Source organism: Moschus berezovskii, chromosome 4 (assembly GCF_049115385.1).
Source record: "Moschus berezovskii isolate FMDL1 chromosome 4, NW_MosBer_1.0, whole genome shotgun sequence".
NCBI lineage: Eukaryota > Metazoa > Chordata > Mammalia > Artiodactyla > Moschidae > Moschus > Moschus berezovskii.
Window position 1 is genome coordinate 81976182 of NC_142463.1, and position 23516 is coordinate 81999697.

Sequence of the window (23516 nt, forward strand, 5' to 3'; positions counted from 1 at the left end):
ATTCCTCTAGATCTTTTTTTAAACTTGATGACATACCCTTCCTGTTACTTGGCCTGAGCATGTGTTGTTCATTTGCCTGGAATGCCCCTAGGAGGACCCTCCACTTAGTTAATTTCTCCTCATCTTTTACATTCCATCATCAGTGCCCAGTCCAAGGAAAGGCTCTGACTCCAGCTGAGGTCTTTCTGTCATAATCTGATATACATCGGTACATTTCTTTATGTCATTAACCAGAGTTTGTAATTATACATGTACTTAGTGATTCTTTGATTATTTTCCTATGCTCCATCAGACAATAAACAGTGAGAGAAGAAACTGTTTTTGTATTCCACTGTATCTTCCTGGCCTGTGGACCACAGTAACCATAGGAAATGGCAACCCACTCCAGTGTTCTTGCCTGGAGAATCCCAGGGACGGGGGAGCCTGGTGGGCTTCCGTCTAGGGGGTCACATAAAGTCGGACACGACTGAAGTGACTTAGCAGCAGCAGCAGCAGCAGTTGAATTAATCTATTGCTTAATGACAAAAATAAATATCTATGAACAAAGTCTACAAGTTTATTACTTTATTGGGTTCCATATGACCTAATTTTTCAAAACTATGTCATAATCATCATTTAATAATATCTCCATTGTCACACCTTTTATTTTGTTCAAATTAAATATTACAATGTCACAAACCTATCTCCACTCATTAAATGTGTTATGCTATTCACAGTGAATGTCACTACTTTGAACACATCAACTGATTCAGATATTTCTCCCTAATTTGAATTTTCTTCAGAGTCTGAACTCCAAAAATTGGATCTTTTATGAGAGTATCTATAAATTAAATAGATTAATTTTTATCTGCCTTTATTACAGTACACATAATCGCTTGCCAGGAATCACCTGCTGTTTATTTCTTTTGATCCTGGTATGAGTAGAATCAGGAATAACCTTTCAACAGATCTATAACAATCTAAATTTAGATTCTTCATTTTACAACACTGCAAGATGGTAAATGCCTCCTCTATTATGGATATCTTGGTCCTTAACCTACAGGACTCCCAGAAACATCGCTGATCTCTCCTTGCTGCTGCTGCTGCTGCTAAGTCGCTTCAGTCGTGTCTGACTCTGCGACCCCATAGACAGCAGCCCACCAGGCTCCCCCATCCCTGGGATTCTCCAGGCAAGAGTACTGGAGTGGGTTGCCATTGCCTTTTCTGGATCTCTCCTTAAGCAATGTTTATTTCATTACTTCTACTTCTTCATCAATATTAATAGTTGAATATTACATTAATACTGATAAAATTAGTTAATCATCCCCATGTCCTTTGTTTGACTCTGAGTGAACTTATACTTAGCCTTATCCACACCCTCAACTTTTATTATAATTCACCAAATCCATCCCTTCTGATTCAAAGCTAATTTATGCATTTATTTTCTAGTTATTAATTAATCTTGTGATGAAAACTCTGGTTTACACTAAACGATGATGATGATCCTACAAAGTGAAAGAATTACAATTTCATCTACTTATCACAAAATATCAAGGTTTTTTTTTTCAGAGATAAGGAAACAAAGGTTTAGAGATGTTAACTTATCCCAAATAATGAACAAAATAAATAACAGAACTGAGCTCCCAGCTCAATTATTGGCTCAAAGTCAGCAACGTTAGTTTACTCTGACATCCTTAACTTCCTCACTTTTCATTGATTATTTCTTATTATTTGCTAAGTAGATAAATATAAAGTGAAAGTGAAAGTGAGGTCGTGTGTGACTCTTTGTGACCCCATGGACTATAGCCTACCAGGCTCCGCCATCCATGGGATTTTCCAGGAAAGAATACTGGAGTGGGTTGCCATTTCCTTCTCCAGGGAGATAAATATAACTGCATCACAATAATAATAATAACCAGAAGCAATGCATTCAATTTTGCTAGTACTCCCACCTCCTGACTCCCTATTCTTCTAGGCTCAGGTTTAACTGAAGTGTTCTGTATGCACTTATTCCACCCCTTTATCATCCACCTTCTTTTTGAACCCCACTGCAATTACCTTGAAGTCTTTTTTTTCTGATTATTATTTTTTTAATTTCTTATTTATTTATTTTTGAATGCCCAATGGCCAAATTCTGGTCTGTCTTATCTTTTGTTCTCAACTTTGAGTATTCTTGATCACTTACAACATTCAACAAAGAAAACTCTTTTCTCTCTTGGCCTTCATGATAGTGTGCCACTGGATATGTTCCATATCACTCACAGACAGTCTCCCTTGCTCTCCCTCTTAGTGGATCCTTTCAGAACTTTCACCATTACAATTTTCCCTAAAGAGTCTAGATCTTTATTCTCTTCCCTCAATACTGCATCAAATAGAGACTCAATGATACAGTTCCTACATCAAATTTATTCTAAATAACTCCTAGATTTGCAATCCGGACATGGATCATTCTCTCTTCAATTATATTTACATGTTCTTAAAACTGAGAACAATGTTTCCTTGTATCTACACCTACTATTGCCTAATCAATTTGTGGTCAATATATTGCCTTCTCTGTGTTTTGGATCTGGCGTCCCCCCATTTCTATAGCAGTCTTGGATAGATGTGTTATCCACATAGCTTCCTATCTGTATTCCTTCAATCCAGTACCTCGCTAATACAATTAGTAGGTTTCTTCAATAATCATTCTTTCCATCAAAATATTTCTATCAATGCACTTAGGTAGAAAAAGTTATAGCTTTCTTTTCTTTACCTGCTTTCCAGCACCCCCTATTCCTCCAAGTTTCTTATCTGGATGATTAATTTGGGGATACAGATTAGGCCAGTTATTGCCAGAGGTCATATGGATATTCATGGCTCTCGTTTTCCATTTTCTCCCTTCCAAGGTGGTTGTTTGGTAGGTAGACAGATCAAGGACTTGCCTTTCACAAATCACTATCTTGTCTTTCTTTGTTTATGCAAGCCTTAACTTACTGATAGTTATATGACAAATTATAATACAGTTTGTTCAGAGGAGTTAAGAATCAAAATTTATATTAGGTTTAGAAAGAGGTAAAAGGCTTCATGTAACATCTAAGCCAATGTCTCCATCAGTTTTTACTAAACTTCTGCATGGAGGTTTATTAATACTTTCACCCCACACTTCTATAAGAATTTTATGCTGCTATCTTCAATCCTGTTTAATAAAAGAACAATAGAATGAACATCTTGGACTTTTTTTCATGGTGGGAATAATTGAGATAGAATGGATGGGCAGAGCGTTCTCCTTTCCCTTCCAACTCATACTATCAACTAATACCAAAACCCAGGCCAAATCTTAGCTCTTAGAAAGGCTTTTGATCAATAATTTCTCCTCTACATCACCAAAGTAGTTTATTATAACTTTCAATACTTTTCCATATTCTCATGTTCATTTCAATATTTTACTTTTTCTTCATAAATTCTAGGTATTTAACAAAGCTAAAACCCAGAATTAAATTATATTCAGGGAATTCTGGACTTCTCTAATAAGTATTATATAGTCTCAATTTGCACTTAAAGCAATGCATATTCTTTTTCTCTGTATACATTCTTCATTGTGCTGTGCCAAAATATGAGTCCCCTGGATTTTTGAATGAAAATAAAAAATGTCCTATATGAATGAAATGTCCTGAATCTATGTGTTTTATATCCCCTTCCAGTGCACTTCCAGTATACTGTAAAGGTTTTATAGACAAATCTTTAGTTTCTAAGATTGGCTGGAAATTATAGAAATGCTAAGAGGGAGAGAAAGAACAATTTTTTATGCTTTTCCATTAACATCTCAGAAAATAATGCCTAAATTTTCTTCAAATGTATTTTAAGCTGGAAATGTATTGCTTTAAAAAAATTCTAGCAATTAAAGATGCTTTTTCTGTCACACAAAAATTCCATCCACAGGTGATATCATCCTATGCTAATATTCTTAATGTTTCTAAAAGGTAGTAGATTACAGAAAAACAGTCATTGTAATTTGAAAATGCTAAAAAAATCACAAACATTAATGTCAATGGACAATGAAAGCAACATGCTACATCAGACTCAACTTGCTAAAACTAAGGCCTTAGTGATATAAACATATTTTGAAGATTATAGGCTTAAACTAAATTATATATGTCAAGACTTACATATACACAAAAGTATTGAACTCATATTTTTGCTTATGATGGTCAGCAACTTTTATATATATTTACTGGGTTTTTACTTTAACCATGGAGGATGAGAGAATGCTTTAACTTTCTTTTTGGACATTTAATATGATTAAATCAAAACCAGTACAAAATTAGGAAAGAAAGCTTGATGATGTTTATAATAGCCAGGACATGGAAGCAACCTAGATGTCCATCTGCAGACGAATGGATAAGAAAGCTTTGGTACATATACACAATGGAGTATTACTCAGCCATTAAAAAGAATGCATTTGAATCAGTTCTAATGAGGTGGATGAAACTGGAGCCTATTATACAGAGTGAAGTAAGACAGAAAGAAACGCACCAATACAGTATACTAACACATATATATGGAATTAAGAAAGATGGAAATATAACCCTGTATACGAGACAGCAAAAGAGACACAGTTGTATCGAAGAGTCTTTGGGACTTTGTGGGAGAGGGTGAGGGTGGGATGATTTGAGAGAATGACATTGAAACATGTATGTTGTCATATGTGAAATGAATCAGCAGTTCAGGGTCAATGCATGTTACAGGATACTCGGGGCTGGTGTGCGGGGATGACCCAGAGGGAGGATAAAGGGAGGAGGGAGGCGAGAGGGGGGTTCAGGAGGGGGAACTCATGTACACCTGGGGCAAATTCATGTCAATGTATGGCAAAACCAACCAATATAATATTGTAAAATAAAAAAAAAATTTAAAAAAAAACTCTAAAAAAAAAAAAATAAATTAAAAAAAAAATGCATAGGGCTTCCCTGGTGGCTCAGTGGTAAAGAACCTGCTTGCAAATGCAGTAGACATGGGTTTGATCCCTGGTCTGGAAAAGTCCCATGCGCGATGGAGCAACTAAACCTGTGTGCCTCAACTATTGAGCCTGTGCTCTAGAGCCCATTCTCCACAAGAAAAGCCATCGCAATGAGAAGTCCGTGCACCACAGCTAGAGAGTAGCCCCCGCTGCCTGCAACTAGAGAAAAGCCCAAGGAGCAAAAGACCCAGCATAGTAAAAATTAAATAAACAAATAAAATTATTTCAAAAATAAACAAAATGGATAACCAACAGGATCTACTGTAGAGCACAAGGAATGCTGTTCAATATTATGTAACAACCTAAATAGGAACAGAATTTGAAAAAGAATGCTGCTGCTGCTGCTGCTAAGTCACTTCAGTCGTGTCCGACTCTGTGTGACCCCATAGACGGAAGCCTACCAGGCTCCCCCTTCCCTGGGATTCTCCAGGCAAGAACACTGGAGTGGGTTGCCATTTCCTTCTCCAATGTGTGAAAGTGAAAAGTGAAAGTGAAGTCGCTCAGTCATGTCCGACCCTTAGCGACCCCACAGACTGCAGCCCACCAGGCTCCTCCATCCGTGGGATTTTCTAGGCAAGAGTACTGGAGTGGCTTGCCATTGAAGAATAGATACATGTATAACTGAATCACTTTGCTGTATACCTGAAACTATCACAACACTGTAAATCAGCTATATTTCAATATAAAATAAAAAGTTAAAATTAAAAAAAAAAGAAACATAAATCTAATGAATAGAATACATTGATTATTTAAATATAAAATTTTTAAATAGTAAATATAAGATAAAATAATTGACCGAATATTTTCCACCTCTTTCACTGTAGATCTAAACGTAAATTACATAAAAAAGGGCAGCCACTTTCTATGTGTTTCACTTACAGACTATGAAAGTGATTGGAAATGAAGTTGTATATTGGAAATGAAGTATAGTTTTGTATAGGAGTGAAAAGTGCACATTTTTCTAACTCTATGCTGTAAAGTTTTAATCAAAAGTCCAATTTTATCTTTTAAAAGGAGCAAAATCAGAAGCTTTTACATTAATAATATCCAATTCCCTCACAGGTATTAGGGTTTCATAAAGTGTGGAAAATGTCATCTTACTTAATTGAATTTGAAGTTTTCTGAATTATAAATACAAAAAGAAGTGTGTTTACATGGCAGGCACATACGCAGAAAGAATGCAGTGGAGTATGAAGAGCTAATATCCTTGAATAAAAAGTAATAACTTGTGCAGGGTGGCAGTATAATATATTTCCTCCTTGAAATTACTTACTGGAGCACCTTTCTCTCCAGCTGGACCAGGGGGACCCTGGGGTCCTGGCCGCCCTGGCAAACCAATTGGGCCAGCTGTTCCTGCTGATCCACGTTCTCCTGGTGAGCCCTAATAGAGGGGGAAAAGGTATTTTGTTATTAAAGATGGAAAAAAATGATACTTAGGAATCACTTATTCAGTACTGACATCTTATAGTTTGTATAACATAAAAGTACCTTTCAGATACTTTTAAAATCTCAGAATAATACAGTTTAAAAGATTAAATTCTAGCCCCAATATTAAACACAGATACTGAACTTAAGAAATACTGATAAGAAAAGTGTTTCAAAATAATATATCTTTAACATTTTATATACATTTTCTTTTTCATTTAAGTGTTCATAATTGTTCACAATGCTTTATAAGACATAAATGCAACAGTACCTTACTATACAATTTTCTCCCTGTATTATCATGGATTGGCAGGTTAACACTGTCTAACATTTTGAAAATGATTTCTGTACTGCAGCTTAAACTTGCTCAATCACAATTTCTAAGTCCTAAAAATAAGATCCGAAATTGTCATTGCATTGATGTACAAATATAATTTTTTACATAATACAGTTTAATAATCACTATCCCAGAGCTTGGACTTTTTCTTAGAAAATAAGTCCTTAAATTTATCTTAGAGTCCTATAGGGATCATTTGGTTTTATTATGAACACTAGACAGATAATTCACATTTGGGTAGATATGTCCATTTGAATTTCAAAATAGATGTCATATGTTTTAAGTTATTTTGCTTTAAAAATACCTAATATGCAAAATTTTAGAAAGTGTGGACACTGCCTTCATGTGAATTATCTTATCAAAATTTTTTAAAGTATTATTTAAAGCAAAAATAAAAGAAATGCAAACATAAATCTACTAAGTCATACAAAACTCAAAGTTAGCCTTTTACCATCTTCAATTTTATTTAATAAAAGATAACAAGAATAATGTCTTTGGATTAAATTCCTAGATGTGTGGCTAAGTTATAATTTATCTTTTAATTCAGGATTGAACTAAATGTGAAATATTAGAAAATATTATTTTTAGCAGTTTCCCTTAATAATTAACTCTAGATAATATCATTTTAAAACTCAAATGATTTAAAAAGCTGGAAAATGCAGTACTTTCATATTTTTAACTAATATTATTCTGCCTATGTAATTAGAAATAATTTTATTTTACAAATATGAATTACTGACTTTGTTCTACTATTTTTATTAGCTAGGACACTAATTACATACGTACATAAAAACAATGATAATGACAACAACTTGTGTTAACGTAATGCTTTACAATTTAAAAGTCAGTTTCACATTTATTTGTCACTTAACTCCCAGAAAGAGTCTGTGGAGCTTTTGGTGCAGCTGTAGAATCTTCCCAACCCAGGAATCAAACCGGGGTCTACTTGCACTGCAGGCAAATTCTTTACCAACTGAACTATCAGGGAAGCCCAGGAATAGAATAGCAGTCTTAAAAGATGAAGAACATAAGAAGTTAAGTGTCCTTCCCATAATCAGTAAACTAGTCAAGAGCAACCCTGACCAAGGATTCTTCCCTGGGCTTTCTCCACAAAGCCACCCATTGCTTCTTGGAAATGAAGACATTAACAGTTCTCAGAGGCTATCGAATTGGAATTTCTCTAAATGTAGCACCTATTCAATTTTATTGAACTATTCCTTGATTGCAGAGGATTACAAGCCTATTTCTGTCTTATACATTAAGGCTGTATTTTGTCACCCTGCTTATTTAACTTATATGCAGAGTACATCATGCGAAATGTGAGGCTGGATGAAGCACAAGCTGGAATCAAGATTGCTGGGAGAAATATCAATAACCTCAGATATGCAGATGACACTACTCTTATGGCAGAAATTGAAGAAGAACTAAAGAGCCTCTTGATGAAAGTGAAAGAGGAGAGTGAAAAAGTTGGCTTAAAATTCAACATTCATAAAACTAAGACCATGGCAGCTGGTCCCATCACTTCACGTCAAATGGATGGGGAAACAATGGGGGGAGGGGCTCCAAAATCACCGCATATGGCGACTGCAGCCATGAAATTAAAAGACACTTGCTCTTTGGAAGAAAAGCTATGAGCAACCTAGACAGCGTATTAAAAGGCAGAGATATTACTTTGCCAGCAAAGGTCTGTCTAGTCAAGCTCTGGTTTTTCCAGTAGTCATGTATGGATGTGAGACTTGGACTATGAAGAAAGCTGAGCACCGAAGAATTGATGCTTGGAACTATAGTGTTGGAGAAGACTCTTGAGAGTCCCTGCAAAGAGATCCAACCAGTCCATCCTAAAGGAAATCAGTCCTGAATATTCATTGGAAGGACTGATGCTGAAACTGAAACTCCAATACTTTGGCCACCTGGTGCGAAGAACTGACCCATTGGAAAAGACTCTGATGCTGGGAAAGATTGAAGGCAGGAGGAGAAGGAGATGGGAGAGGATGAGATGGTTGGATGGCATCACCAATTCAACGGACATGAGTTTGAGTAAGCTTCTGGAGTTGGAAACACAGGGAAGCCTGGTGTGTTGCAATCCATGGCGTGGCAAAGAGTTGGACACTACCGAGAGATTGAACTGAAGAGAACTGAACTGACAAGACTATTTACTATGTAATTTCTTAACAGTTTTCTGGCTAAATACACAAGCTACATAGAGTACTTTTTTTTATTTGTGAGGTATCTGAAAATTAAAGCAATTAAAATGAATAGAGATGATACAAATTTTAAATTATTGGGAAAAACTTAAGAGTAACACTAGAAAACTAATGTTGTCTCTCATTTTATTTAAGACTAACTGGACCACTGTTATGGATGTTTTATTATAGGATATTTTAAACTTAGGCGATAGAAATCATTTGAGAAACTTTACTAAAAGTATGGTTAAAAAATCATGGAATTTGAACTTGATATAAACAAGTGACATTTTTGAGCTAAAATAAGTATACATTTAAAAAACAAACTCAGGAACTGTTGTGTAGAAGGATAGTAATTAATCATTATGTGAAAATTTTATTTTTATCAATCACATTACTCAAATATGAAAGAAAAACAATTGCAAAGGAAAATTTCATTTAGTAGTTTTTTAGATAACAAGCATCTGCCCTCTGTCAAAATGTTATTTTTAATCAAATAATATTAAAATATTTTATTTAAAAGAGTCAACCACAAGCGGTGTGGCAATGATACCAGAGACCAGTGCAGAAAATAAAAAGGAGAATCCTCTGAGTGAATTTAACAGGTACTAAAAAGATCAGTCTTATCAGTGACAGAGAAGTCAAAGAGAAAAACTGGAGGAAGAGGAGAAGGACAGGGGAGATTGTAAGATGGACAATGTGTGAGAGGGAAAGGAGGAAGACAAGGAGAAAAAGAAGAGCAAGGACACTGAAATGGACAGAAACACAAAGGTGTGCCCTGAATTACAGAAAAGAGAGGAAGAAAAAGTTCAGTGATGAAAGTAGTCTTTTTTGGTACAAGTATAAAAAGAAGGGTCACAAGTGGCAAAGTGGTAAATAATCTGCCTGCCAATGCAGGAGATGCAAGAGAGGCGGGTTTGATCCTTGGGTTGTGAAGATCCCCTGGAGGAGGAAATGGCAACCCTCATTCCAGAATTCTTGCCTGGAGAATCCCATGGACAGAGGAGACTGGCGGGCTACAGTCTATGTGGTCACAGAGTCAAATGCAACTGAGCACACACACACACACACACACACATAAACAGAAGACAATATACAGTGTGACTAGAGTGATTCTTTTTCATTCCAAGAAAACACTATCATCCCTAAAGATTAGTCTTTACTTATCTGAAAATCTAATTTCTTGAGGATCAATGTGCCTATAAGGTGGCTATATTGCATTTTTAACATTTTACCTATAAAATCTCACACAAGCATTACTACCCATTAGAGTTATCAATCTAAACTAAGTATCCAATTTAAGTGCTGGGATATTTCATTTGCAATGATACAAGTTGTAAAGAGATACATTTTAACTTCTCAGGCCATGAAATCTTTCTCTTGGTCCTGTTTTAAATTTAAATCCCAGCTTTTCAAAGACTACCTGAGGAAGACATCACTTTAAATTGTGTTGAGATTGACAGCTATGAGACCAAAATGATAAGAGATTCACTAGAAAGCAGAAGTCTATTTTAAGATAATTTATTATTTTCCAACTAATGATCCTACCAAACACTTATTGTATTAAGTACTTTACATGTGCAATATAATTTAACTCCTGTGCAACTTGTTTATTTCTCAGGTGAAGGCTATAAGCCTCAGGGTCTCACTCATGTGCCCTGTTTCAGTTTCTTCCTGCAATACAGAGTACTTCATAATGATGAAGAAAAAATTCCTCATTGTTTGTACCACTATAATTCACACATATTATGCTTAACTTTAATAAGTATAAGAAATAGAGGTAATTAAAGACACTTGTACCAGAACAAGCTCATGTCGGTTGAATACTTTCTAAAATGAGAAAGAATTAACGGGAATGCTTATTGCCTTTGTCCAAATAGTCACACAGTTCATTTGAACTGTGCTATATAAAATTCAATGGAAGTTTTGCCCTTTGTCACTATTGTTTATTATTTTATTTTAATTTTTACAATGAAGAATTATTTTTAGTTTTGAGAACTACTTAACAAATGTGACAAAATAGGACTTTTTCATTACCTTCCAACTCTGAGTTCCCCTTTCTTATATGTAGAAATATGTGAAATCAGTGAAAGAGGAGAGTGAAAAATCTGGCTTAAAAGTCAACATTCAAAAAATTAAGATCATGGCATTTGGTTCCATCACTTCATGGCAAATAGAAGGGGAAAAAGTGAAAGCAGTGACAGATTTTATTTTGATGGGCTCCAAAGTAACTATGGGCAATGACTGCAATCATGAAATTAAAAGATGCTGGCTGCTTGGAAGGAAAGCTATGACAAACCTAGACAGCATATTAAAAAGCAAAGACATCACTTCAATGAAAAAAGTCCATAGCCAAAGCTTTGGTTTTTCCAGTAGTCAAGAACGAATGTGAGAGTTGGACCATAAAGAAGGCTGAGTGCTGAAGAACTGATGGTTTCAAACTGTGGTGCTGGGGGAGATTCTTGAGAGTCCCTTTGACTGCAAGGAGATCAAACCAAATAATCCGAAAGGAAATCGGCCCTGAATATTCACTGGAAGGACTGATGCTGAAGCTGAAGCTCCAATACTCTGGTCACCTGATGAGAAGAGCTGACTCACTGGAAAAGACCCTCATACTGAGAAAAATTGAAGGCAAAATGAGAAGAGGGTGGTAGAGGATGAGATGGTTAGATAGTATCACTGACACAATGGACATGAATCTGAGCAAACTCCACAAGAGACTGAGGTACAGGGAAGCCTGGCATGCTGCAATCCTTGGGGTCAAAAAGAGACAAGACTTAGCAACTGAACAACAACAAATATACAGAAGTCTAAACAGTTTGAGTTCATGCATTTTTTGAGAACTTATTTATCCTTTATCATCTCAGAAAAATATTAATATAATCACACTCAAAAAATTTTGTTTTACTTTATTCTTTAGACTGTTATGTGAAAATTGTTTCTTAAAATACTAAATCTCTCATTATCCCCCTAAGACAATGGGCCCATTTTTACATCTGATTGTTTGGTTTTACAATCAGATTTGGTTTTACAATTGTTTTACATCTATTGATTTATCTTCTATCTTGGACAGTCCTTGGTCTTTTCCCATACTGTTAAAATTCCAACCACTCTCTATGCTCAGGATGACAACCTCCTCTCCCCAAAGTTGTATTATTCTGAGAATTTAAATCATAAGACATCATTCTAAATATTCCTTACACAGTTACCATTGTACCCTAGGTTTTCTACTATTATTTTCTGAAGGCATTAATATAGCATTTGTAACTGAATTTTGTCCTGTAAATGCTCATGATTTGATTTCATCATGAATATTTCCAAAGCTTAAAATATTAACTGTATGTATTGCATAACTATAAATAATAATATATTTAAGAACATAATGATAAAATTAGATATATGCACTGGTCTTTTATAAATTATGGATATGTTAAAAAATTTAATTCCTAAATAAACTCATGTGTAGTCAGTAAAAATTTACCAAATTTGCAGATGAATATCAATTGAATACATACTTTTCACAGAGGATGTGGTATATAATTGAGAAATATGTATTATCTTAACAGGACACATTATAACTGACACATGGAAATAACTCATGGCTTTTATTTCAGAAAAGAATGCTTGTTAATTTTATAGTGAAGTATATTTAGTATCCAAAAATAATCAAATAAATATGTTCACATATATCAACCAGAGAAATAATGCTAATTTGAATCACTGATAATATGTATAGTTGGTAGATATGATATACTATCTTTATTACAAACTTAACTATTTTAATTACTCCCTGAAGCATTCCTAATATTAAATTTCAGATTGCCATCTTGCTTAATGAAACCTGCATTAAGATTAACAAAAAAACATTTTGCTTCCTTGAAGTTAAAAAAAATTGCTTATAATCTTGTCAAAGCTCATTAACTATGAAACAGTAGATAAAAACAAGAGACATTTCCAGTGAATATTTGTGCCCTAAAGTACAACTGCCATTTCCTTTCCCATTAATTATTTCAAACATACTATGTCTAGATATTTTTGATAACATTTTTCTGCAATGATTTTACTTTACATATCTATAAATGGAAAAGTGAAAATCTCTGATGTTACCTACTGATTAAACACATGCTATTACAAACTTACTAATCTTATTTAAATATTCCCAGGTCAACTTTTTAAAGAATAAGTCTTATGAATCCTTTAAGTGACAGTTGAGTCACTTAAGAAAGTTCATTAAAAATGAATATTTAGACCCACTATCAATAAGACAACCATTTACACATTTAACAAAACTAGAGAGACTCTACTCCCTTGTGACTTAGATGGACTACAAAATGTATTATGGCAGGTATCAGCCCTTAAGAAACTCACACTGTAAATTCAATTTTTTCATAAAGTGTAGACATTTACAGTTACGGAATTTATTGCATTGCTCTATAACTTGCTATAGTGAAGAACAGAGGGCTTTATATTTATTAGATAAATGAACAATTACATCTGAGAGGAATAGTTTGAGCTTAAACATAGTTTAAATGGACAATGATAGTCTCACAAAGGTAACATTTTTGCTTGTTTTTTATATTTATCTACAGTCCTTCAAGTTCTGACTGGCACATAGCAAGCCCTAAGTAAAGGTGTCAACTGTATATGTGATCTTTTCCTTTTCAGCACTGAAACCACTAGTTCTCCCACCTTGAACAAACTGATTAACTTCTATTTGGCTCAATTTTCTCCCAATAAAATGGAAACAACAATAATTTACCCTCTGTTTTTTCTGGTATTAATGTATTGATACGTCTAAAGTCTGTCTTAAACTTTGAATGCAACAGATGTTGGAGCACTGTACATGAACAGCTTTATTTCAAAAGTAGATATACAATCTCAAATGATTGTAGAAGTGAAACTTTATAAAAGAGAAAATTAAGATAAAATTTGATATGCAGTATATCTAAGACCACACCATTAAGAGCAGAACTTTTCCCACAAAATCGTATTTTTAACCCTAATTTAACTTTTTGTTTATGTACTCAACTATATAACAGTGATACTGTCCCATCAAAACTGCTAAACTGGAGAGAAAAAGAGGCTACAAGCTATTTAAATTTAAATTGCAATGGACACCAGATAAATTAAAAGCTTCCCAGGTGGCACTAGTGGCAACCAACCCCCGGGCCAATGCAGGACACAAGAGACACGGGTTCCATCTCTGTGGGGAAGATCCCCTGGAGAAGGAAATGACAACCCACTTCACTATTTCTGCCTGGAAAATCCAATGGACAGAGGAGCTGGTAGGCTCCATAGGGCCACAGAGCCAGACACAACTGAAGCGACTTAGCACAGCAAAAGTGTGTAAGGAATTACAAAAATTATGATGGCCATAATATCATTAAGTACTCTGTTATTTTAATACTAAATAGCTAAGCACTAACTGAAGATTGGACATTTGCCTATTTTTTAACGACGGAGGAATTTACATTTTTCTAATCAGTGACCTTTAAGTTTGTGTTAGCTTTATCGTCTTCTGAAGTCCTTTTCCCTAAACTTTGCAATGGTAATAAAACAAAAGTCAACAGCATCAGCTTATTTCCTTGGAGCTGTGAGAATAGCGATTATTTTTCTAATTCTTCACACACAGGGGAACACCAGATAAGTATTTTCTGTTATGTTCACTAGGTATTTCATATTCTGAGGAGCATTTGTAAAGGAAAAAAGGTAATCAGAGAAATCATCTCATCTGCATTCAGTTAAAAGGCAGCCCACTAGAAAGAAGAAAAAAAAAAAAACATAAATACAAGTTCTTAGGAACAGAGCAAGCTACACAAGTACAAAGCAAAAAAAGAAAAAAAGTCTAGCGCTCTCTTTTTAAAGCCAAGTTAATCTTCATGACAAAACTAGTTTGAGGTAATTCTCACTCTCCAGATTACATGTATTTGAGATCAGATAAACTAAAATGGCAACCCACTTTAGTGTTCTTGCCTGGAGAATCCCAGGGATGGGGGAGCCTGGTGGGCTGCCATCTATGGGGGTCACACAGAGTTGGACACGACTGAAGTGACTTAGCAGCAGCAAACTGAAAATTTATGCTTTTGAACTGTGGTATTGGAGAAGACTCTTGAGAGTCCCTTGGACTGCAAGAAGATCCAACCAGTCTATCCTAAAAAAACCAGTCCTGAATATTCATTGGAATGACTGATGCTGAAGTTGAAACTCCAATACTTTGACCACCTGATGCGAAGAGCTGACTCGTTGTATAAGACCCTGATGCTGGGAAAGACTGAAGGCAGGAAAAGGGGAGGACAGAGGATGAGATGGTTGGAGGGCATCACCGACTCAGTGGACATGAGTTTGAGTTAACTCCGGGAGCTGGCGATGGACAGGGAAACCTGGTGTGCTGCAATCCATGGGGTCACAAAGGGTCAGACATGACTGAGAGGCTAAACTGAACTGACTGAAGCTGAAAATTCAGATAAAATATCAAGCATTACTAGAATTTAAAACATAAGTACTGAATTGTAAGACTAAGTGAAAGTCTTACAATGCCTCAGTCTTCAGTCACTGATCCCACTCCACCTCTCTACTTGATTAATCCTGATTGCATGTCCCCTAAGGTCTAAGTGGATCCCCAAAAAGTGTGCTTTATCTTTCAAAAGAAAAACATGTGAGCCAGTTAGTAAGTGAAATCCTTCTAAAAACTTCTCTAACTCCTTGTCTGAGGAACAAGTATAATGCCAGTAAAGAAGTTTCTCTGGAATAGGAGGTAGGGAAAAAGTAGAATAGGAATTATGATAAGAAGGGCATATACAATTCTAAAGAGACAATAACAGGAAGAAATGACAGCACATAGAAAAAAAGAGAATCGTCAGAGGACAGTTATGAAATGGAAGTCACAGAAAAGAGATAAAGACTGATACACTGCACAGTTGTGAAATCTTGGATATTTACATTCTAGCAGCTATGTATCTGGCCCCTCTCATTTACATTCTCCATATTAATTCCCCCTTTTCTAAGGGGTAGGGGTGAGAGTGAGAAATGTGGCTGTAAGGATAAAGGGCTTTTAATAGCACATTATTATATTTTTAAAATTCTCCTCATTTTTAGAGAAATAAATGTTTGCAATGAGGGGATTTTTTTTTAATTATTATTATTTTCATCTTCTGTCCATGCCACGTGGTATATAGGATCCTAGTTCCCTGACCAGGGATCAGACTTGTGCTCCCAGCATTGGCAGATCAGAATCATATCCACTGGACCGCCTGGAAAGTCCTTGAGGGGGTTTTTCTTATCAGAAAAAGAAAAATACGAGAGAGAGATTATTTAGGGAATACATTTTCCTTGATTTGTTTTATGAAATATACCAGTGGTAAATGCAATCTGAGAGTTTGTTTGCATAATCTATTTGTATATACTATATGTTAACATAAATATAAAATGTTTACTCAGTCTGTGTTCAACATATGAGAAAAATGCTGTGCTGCCTTCCTCTCTTGCTGTTCAGCCTCTTGCTTCTTCCTGTGTGTGCATCAAGACATCCACTTAGTCAGTAAACCCCCTGAGAGGAAAAAACATGCCCTCCTTTGATGAGCACCTATTACCAGCTTTTGTGTATATCATCATGCATACAGAGAGCATTTGGTTTAGGACAGACTTTAGAAGCCCAAAGGAACAGTATTCCATTGGCATAATTTTGTTCAGCTTGAGCGGGAGCACTAAAAACTGCTTCTCAATATGCATACACTCCTAGTAGCTAGAACTTCAGAGAACTTTGATGATGAAATACCAATTCTTTGCTAAGAGGACTAAAACAGTACTGAACACTTCAAGACTAAGTCAAACCCATAAAAAACTTGCTTTTCTTAGATAAAACTGATTTTTATTTGTATTTTGAACTCTAACATAATATCTTTAGGGAAAAATCATGTTTTTACCTTCCTTTCTTTGTTCTTTTAACAGATTACTCATTCTTTACTATGCTGTTTTATCTATTTCACATCCATCTTCTTCAGTAAACCATAAGCTCTAAACAGGAAATGTCCATTTAATGAATCTATAAAACTTCAGCTTAATAGATTGAATGGCATATTCATTATTTAATCAGAGGTTTTCATAGGAAAAGACTTACAGCAGTTTACAAGGAAGACATAACTAAAAGATAATATAAATAAGAAATGTTAAAAAAAGAAATGTAGATAAGAAAAATATATAAGCAAGTAACTTTTTATTGGCAAAAGTAGGACTATCAATATTAGTAATCTAAAATTCATACTAGAGACCTAGTTTAGAGACTATGCTTTTCCTAAATATAGGTTATGATCCATGGATGGTTTATGAAGTCAATGTAATAAGTCTTGTCTAGCATTTTGAAAAAGTAATTATAATAAGATACAATATATAATCTTCAGTTCAGTTCAGTTCAGTCGCTCAGTCGTGTCCGACTCTCCGCGACCCCATGAATCACAGCACGCCAGGCCTCCCTGTCCATCACCAACTCCCGGAGTTCACTCAAACTCATGTCCACAGAGTCGGTGATGCCATCCAGCCATCTCATTCTCCGTCGTCCCCTTCTCCTCCCGCCCCCAACCTTTCCCAGCATCAGAGTCTTTTCCAGTGAGTCAACTCGTCGCATGAGGTGGCCAAAGTATTGCAGTTTCAGCTTTAGCATCAGTCCCTCCAATGAACATCCAGGATTGATCTCCTCTAGAATGGACTTATAGGTACTTCTTGCATAGAATTGAATGCAAAAAGTTACAAAATAGTCATAAAGCAAGAAGTTATCTCCTCTACTGTGTTTCAAATTTGAATCTATTATTTCTGTAAGCCATAGCAAAAAAAAAAAAGAAATTTAATTTTTGTAACAATTAAAAGAAAAAAGATTTCTTCAGAGGATACTCATAATAAGAGCCTTGCATAAAAGTGTCCTATATCCTTGAATAGATGCTTTTGGATGATACAACTCTACACATTATAGTTTCTCTAAATACAAGACAATGGCATCATAGCTAGACCTATGAGTTCAGTGAATCCACTTCTATAGACTATCATAACAGTGTGATACAAGTAGTATGGCCTATGTTTCCAAATGAATAGATTGTGAATAAAAGAATAGATTTAAATATATTTATGAATGAATAGATACAAATATAGATAGATGACTATTAAATATATTTTGCTTTGTGTGGGTTAGAATATATTGAAAAGCTCTGATATTTCAATGTCACATTTTTTATCAACACTGCAAAATAGAGTGTACTATCTTTTTTGACAAAGAAGTCAGCACTCCTTACTCTTTGATTTTACTATCAATTGCAACATCCATTGGATCATCCGAAAAGCAAGAGAGTTCCAGTAAAACATTTACTTCTGCTTTATTGACTATGCCAAAGCCTTTAATTGTGTGGATCACAACAAACTATGGAAAATTCTTAAAGAGGTGGGAATACCAGACCACCTGACCTGCCTCCTGAGAAATCTGTGTGCAGGTCAAGAAGCAACAGTTAGAACTGGACATGGAACAACAGACTGGTTCCAAACTGGGAAAGGAGTATGTCAAGGCTGTATATTGTCACCCTGCTTGTTTAACTTATATGCAGAGTACATCATGAGAAATGCTGAGATGGATGAAGCCCAAGCTGGAATCAAGATTGATGGGAGAAATATCAATAACCTGAGATATGCAGATGACACCACCCTTATGGCAGAAAGCGAAGAACTAAAGAGCCTCTTGATGAAGGTGAAAGAGGAAAGTGAAAAGTTGGTTTAAAAATCAACATTCAGAAGACTAAGATCATGGCATTCAGTCCCATCAGTTCATGGTAAGTAGATGGGGAAACAATGGAAGCAGTGTGAGACTTTATTTTGGGGGGTTCCAAAATCAATGTAGATGGTGACTGCAGCCATGAAATTAAAAACACTTGCTCCTTGGAAGAAAAGCTATGACCAACCTAGATAGCATATTAAAAAGCAGAGACATTATATTTGCAAACAAAGGTCCATCTAGTCAAACCTCTGGTTTTTTCAGTAATCATGTATGGATGTGAGAGTTGGACTATAAAGAAAGCTGAATGCTGAAGAATTGATGCTTTTGAACTGTGGTGTTGGAGAAGACTCTTGAGAGACCCTTGGACTGCATGGAGATCCAACTAGTCCATCCTAAAGGAAATCAGTTCTGAATATTCATTGGAAGGACTGTTACTGTGTTAGGAGCCCTAACATCTGAGTAGCCAGTATAGGCCTGAGACCTTGCTTAGGCCTAAGTTTTGATTTCCTGGAGAGAGGGTGGAGGCTAAGTCCACAGAAACTCCTCCCTAAGAAGATCCCGCCGGCGCCAAAAATTAAGAAACTCCTCCCTAGAAAAGTCCCACCAAAAGTCGGGCCAATCAGAGTAAAAAGGGAAATCCCCCAGAAAAACCCAGAGCGCGTATAAACTGGCCAATGAGCTTCCGCGCGTGCATGAACTGGCCAATGAGCTTCTGCCAGCTTGACCTTTTGAACAAAATTGGTGCTTATGTAACGTGAGACTATAAAAACCGCTGTGACCTGGGCTCGGGGCTCTTGTCCCACTCCACTGCACTGGAGGAGGCATGAGCCCTAGCTCGAGCTAGAAATAAACCCCATTCTTGCTTTTGCATTGCTGCGAGTGTCTTATTCTACCAGTATGGGGGGACCGGACTCAGGGCATAACAACTGAAGCTGAAACTCCAATACTTTGACCACCTATTGAAAAGAACTAACTCATTGGAAAAGACCCTGATGCTGGGAAAGATTGAAGGCAAGAGGTGAAGGGGATAACAGAGGATGAGATGTCAGTATCACTGACTCCATGGACATGAGTTTGAGTAAACTCTGGGAGTTGGTGATGGACAGGGAAGCCAGGCGCGCTGCAGTCCACAGGGTGGCAGAGTCTGACATGACTGAGTGACTGACTGAACTAAGCAAGATTGTACCATAAATCTTCTAAAAAAATGAGAATTACCATGAACAAATTTTCTGAATAAATTATAGTTTTCATCTAGAGAATCAATAATTTTTTATCTAAATCTTGGTAATTTGAAATAAAAAATTTCAAAATCAAACTTCACATGCATGTAGTTGATTTATATGGAATAAACTAAGGCTTATTTAGCATTTGTTATGGAGTAGTAGTCGAATACCTGAGTAGGTAGCCATTTCCTGCTTCAGGGGATCTTTCCAACCAAGGGACTGAACCCACATCTCCTTCTTTGGCAGGCAGATTCTTTACCATGTGAGCCACCAGGAAAGTCCCTTCACTTCGCTTTTATTTCATGGAGCAGGAACCTCATCATGAATCTCTTTACAATATTTTATAGCAATTACAATAGTATAAAGCATAATCAATGTGGATGATATCTTTCCTTTTAGTTGTTCCTTTTCCAACTTTGAGGAATTTTAATTTCTTGATTCCTATAGAATTGGATATGTTAATTTATTGTAAGAATAGATTTTAATTCCAAATAAATAAACTCACAGTCAGAATTTGTAGAGCATTTGTATCAGAAAAGTACAAAAGCGTTTTAAAATATTTTGTTACTACTAAGAGGCTTTGAGCTTTTATGTGAGTTTAGTGTTTGCTGTTGTTCCTGACCAGATGAAATTGACCTGCTGCTGCTGCTGCTGCTAGGTCACTTCAGTCGTGTCCGACTCTGTGTGACCCCATAGACGGAAGCCCACCAGGCTCCCCCGTCCCTGGGATTCTCCAGGCAAGAACACTGGAGTGGGTTGCCATTTCCTTCTCCTAGGCATCACTAAACTGTCACTCCCACAAGGACACAAGCTTGAAGTCATCATTCTGTTTTCATCTTCCTCCCTACCCATATCCAATCTTAGGAATAAATCTTACTATCCTGCCTTCCTAGTGTTTGTTCCATCTGCACTGGCCACTGACTTCCTACTGCCTTATATTGGTTCACTCTTTTATCATGACATTGATCAAATTTTATGCTCAACAAGTCTCTCTCCTCTTTGTTATATATATTATATACTAATGACAACTTTTCCCCTAAAACTTTATTTAATTTTTTTACTCCAAAACACTTTATTATAGTTTTCATAATCCACTTATTTGAAAAACTAAAAATCTTCAAATTATTTCAGTTTGGCATTTAAAGCTTCAGTAATCATATGACATATATTTTTGCATTACATTATGAAAATACATAGCAGAGTACCTGCATCCTAGAAAGAATTCATCATGGTTTAGTTCTTCTCTAAGGTGCCCACTTTGGTAAGACCAGATGTTCCCTAAACAACTTACTCCTTTCCTGATATCATTCTCTTGATCTTACATAGTTTTATAATCTTCTATACTCTGTGAGGTCAAATCAAGGATCACTTCCTGCCTGACACTTCTACTGATTTCTCTTCCCCTGCCCTTGAATAATTAATATTTGTTGTTTGTATATCATTAGGCATTTAATCACTGGCTGACTTATAGTGCTATTTAGTTTTAAGTCTCTTAAAGGTGTATATTCTGTGCAGCTTAATTGTACACTGAGAAGTAAGTAGAAACAGCCAAATAAACAGTTCTTGATGCTGAATGAATAAATGTTAGATCTTTAAAAAAATCATATTTACTATGTTCTTTCAAATGTAACCAGATAATTGTTGATTTAAATCTTGTTAAATTATATCTCTATCTCCTGGCCATATTATGTACCTTATAAATATATTAATTTCAACTGTCCAAAGAACTGGGATAACATTGTTTGCTTCGGTCCTAAAAATAACTTTAAACAATTTAAATGCTATGCTCATGATTCAGGTTTCACAGATGCATCACCACTGATCTTAAAAAAAAAAAAAAATGAATCCATATTACAAAATAAAATTCACTTTAGAATCTAAAGTTCTGGGTAAATAGATTGCATTGCACTGAAAATTTTGAAGATTCTACCTATGTTCAAAGTGGCTTCCAGCTGGCTTAGTGATAAAGAATCCACCTGCCAATGCAGGAGTCACCAAAATGTGGGTTTGATCCCTGGGTCTGGAAGATACTCTGGAGGAGAAAATGGCAACCCATTCTAGTATTCTTGCTGGGATAATCTCATGTACAGAGGAGCTCAGTGGGCTACAATTCACAGGGTCACAAAGAGTCAGACACAACTGAGCATGCATGTAAACATCTATGCTCAAATTTAAGCACTTCTGTCTTATTCAACTATTTTTCCTACTAGTGCTACCACCACTAACTTATCAGGATATCTTAAAATGTTACATATTTTTATGAATATCAAATATCATTTTTCTTTTAAAAAACCTTCATCAGATATCCACTACCATAATCATTGTAATATGACATTTGTATGATCTGAGATTAAATATAATGTAAATCAATCTGCCAAAGACTATATTGTTATTTTCTTAGTATTATTTATATTGTATACTCTTAACTTCAATATCAGGGTGTATGATAAATTTAAATAGTGAGATATGGAATGGTTATACTGACAACACTGTGCTGTGAATGGAACCAAAATAATACAAGGAACTTACAGTCTGAATGAAAGAGATAACCAAACATATTCCAATGCAATTTCTAAGATATAAATCATAATAAAGAGAACAAAGGGTGAAGAAATTTCACTAATATATGAAATGGAGGCAAACTATCCAAAGATGACTTGATCTCTATAGATGAGTAGGGTTTTTATTTCAAATAGAGAAAGGAAAAATGGAGTTTCTTGGAAGAAGAAAAGTATATTCTCAGCAAAGTGTAAAAATTGTGTTAGTATGATAAATAAGAAGTCCAATGCATTAAATTGGGTAGAATGTAGGCTTTCAGGAAAATAAAATAGACGATAGTGACGATGATCAAATTTTGAAGAAACTTCTGGTCATAATAAGGAGTTTGGTTTCCAAAGACAGTGTGGGACCATGAGATATGTATAAGCAGAAAAATGGCACTGTTAAGGATGTGTATTCCCTGGTACTTCAGATGGTAAAGAATCTGCCTTCAATGCAGAAAGTCTGGGTTCAGTCCTTGGGTTGGGAAGATCCCCTGGAGAAGGGAATGGCTACCCACTTCAGTATTCTTGCCTGGAGAATTCCATGGACAAAGGAGCCTGGTAGGCTCTTGCCTAGAGTATTCCATGGACAGAGGAGCATGGTGGGCTATGTATGATACATGGGGTTGCAAAGAGTTGAACATGACTAAGCAACTGACATTAAGCTATAATTCTAGAATCAGTGGGCAAAACCAACTGAAGAGAGTAAAAATGGAGTCAGGAGGTAGGTTAGGACACTATTAAGCAAGGCGAGAAAGGAAGGAGTCTGAACAAAGGTGATGGTAGTGGAAACGAAGAAAGGGGGACAGACTAAAGAAATATTTTGGAGGTAGAGCTAATATGACTTCCATGTGTTATATAAGGAAGTTAAGAGGAGAGTTTAGGCAACTTTCAGCTTTTTAGACTGGTGAAATAAAATGGAGAATGAGCAGAAACCACTAAAAATGATAACATGGCTATTGTTGGTAACTTCACAGATAAGAATGAAAGTAAACTTATGGAAAAAAATAAAGGCTGTATTTAATGCTTTCTGGGGGATTGATACATATCCCAAGAAAATAAAAATCTAATATTTACTCATTTGC

At 35.6% G+C, this 23516-nt stretch overlaps 1 protein-coding gene across 1 annotated transcript in view; it reads right to left on the reverse strand.

The window, feature by feature from the left end:
• The window catches only part of COL11A1 (collagen type XI alpha 1 chain), a 223414-nt gene that overhangs the window by 54802 nt on the left and 145096 nt on the right, over positions 1 to 23516 (reverse strand). The window contains exon 42 of the mRNA XM_055403175.2: positions 6246 to 6353. Within this exon, the coding sequence (XP_055259150.1) occupies positions 6246 to 6353 (108 nt within the window). The remainder of the gene's footprint in view (positions 1 to 6245; positions 6354 to 23516) is intronic.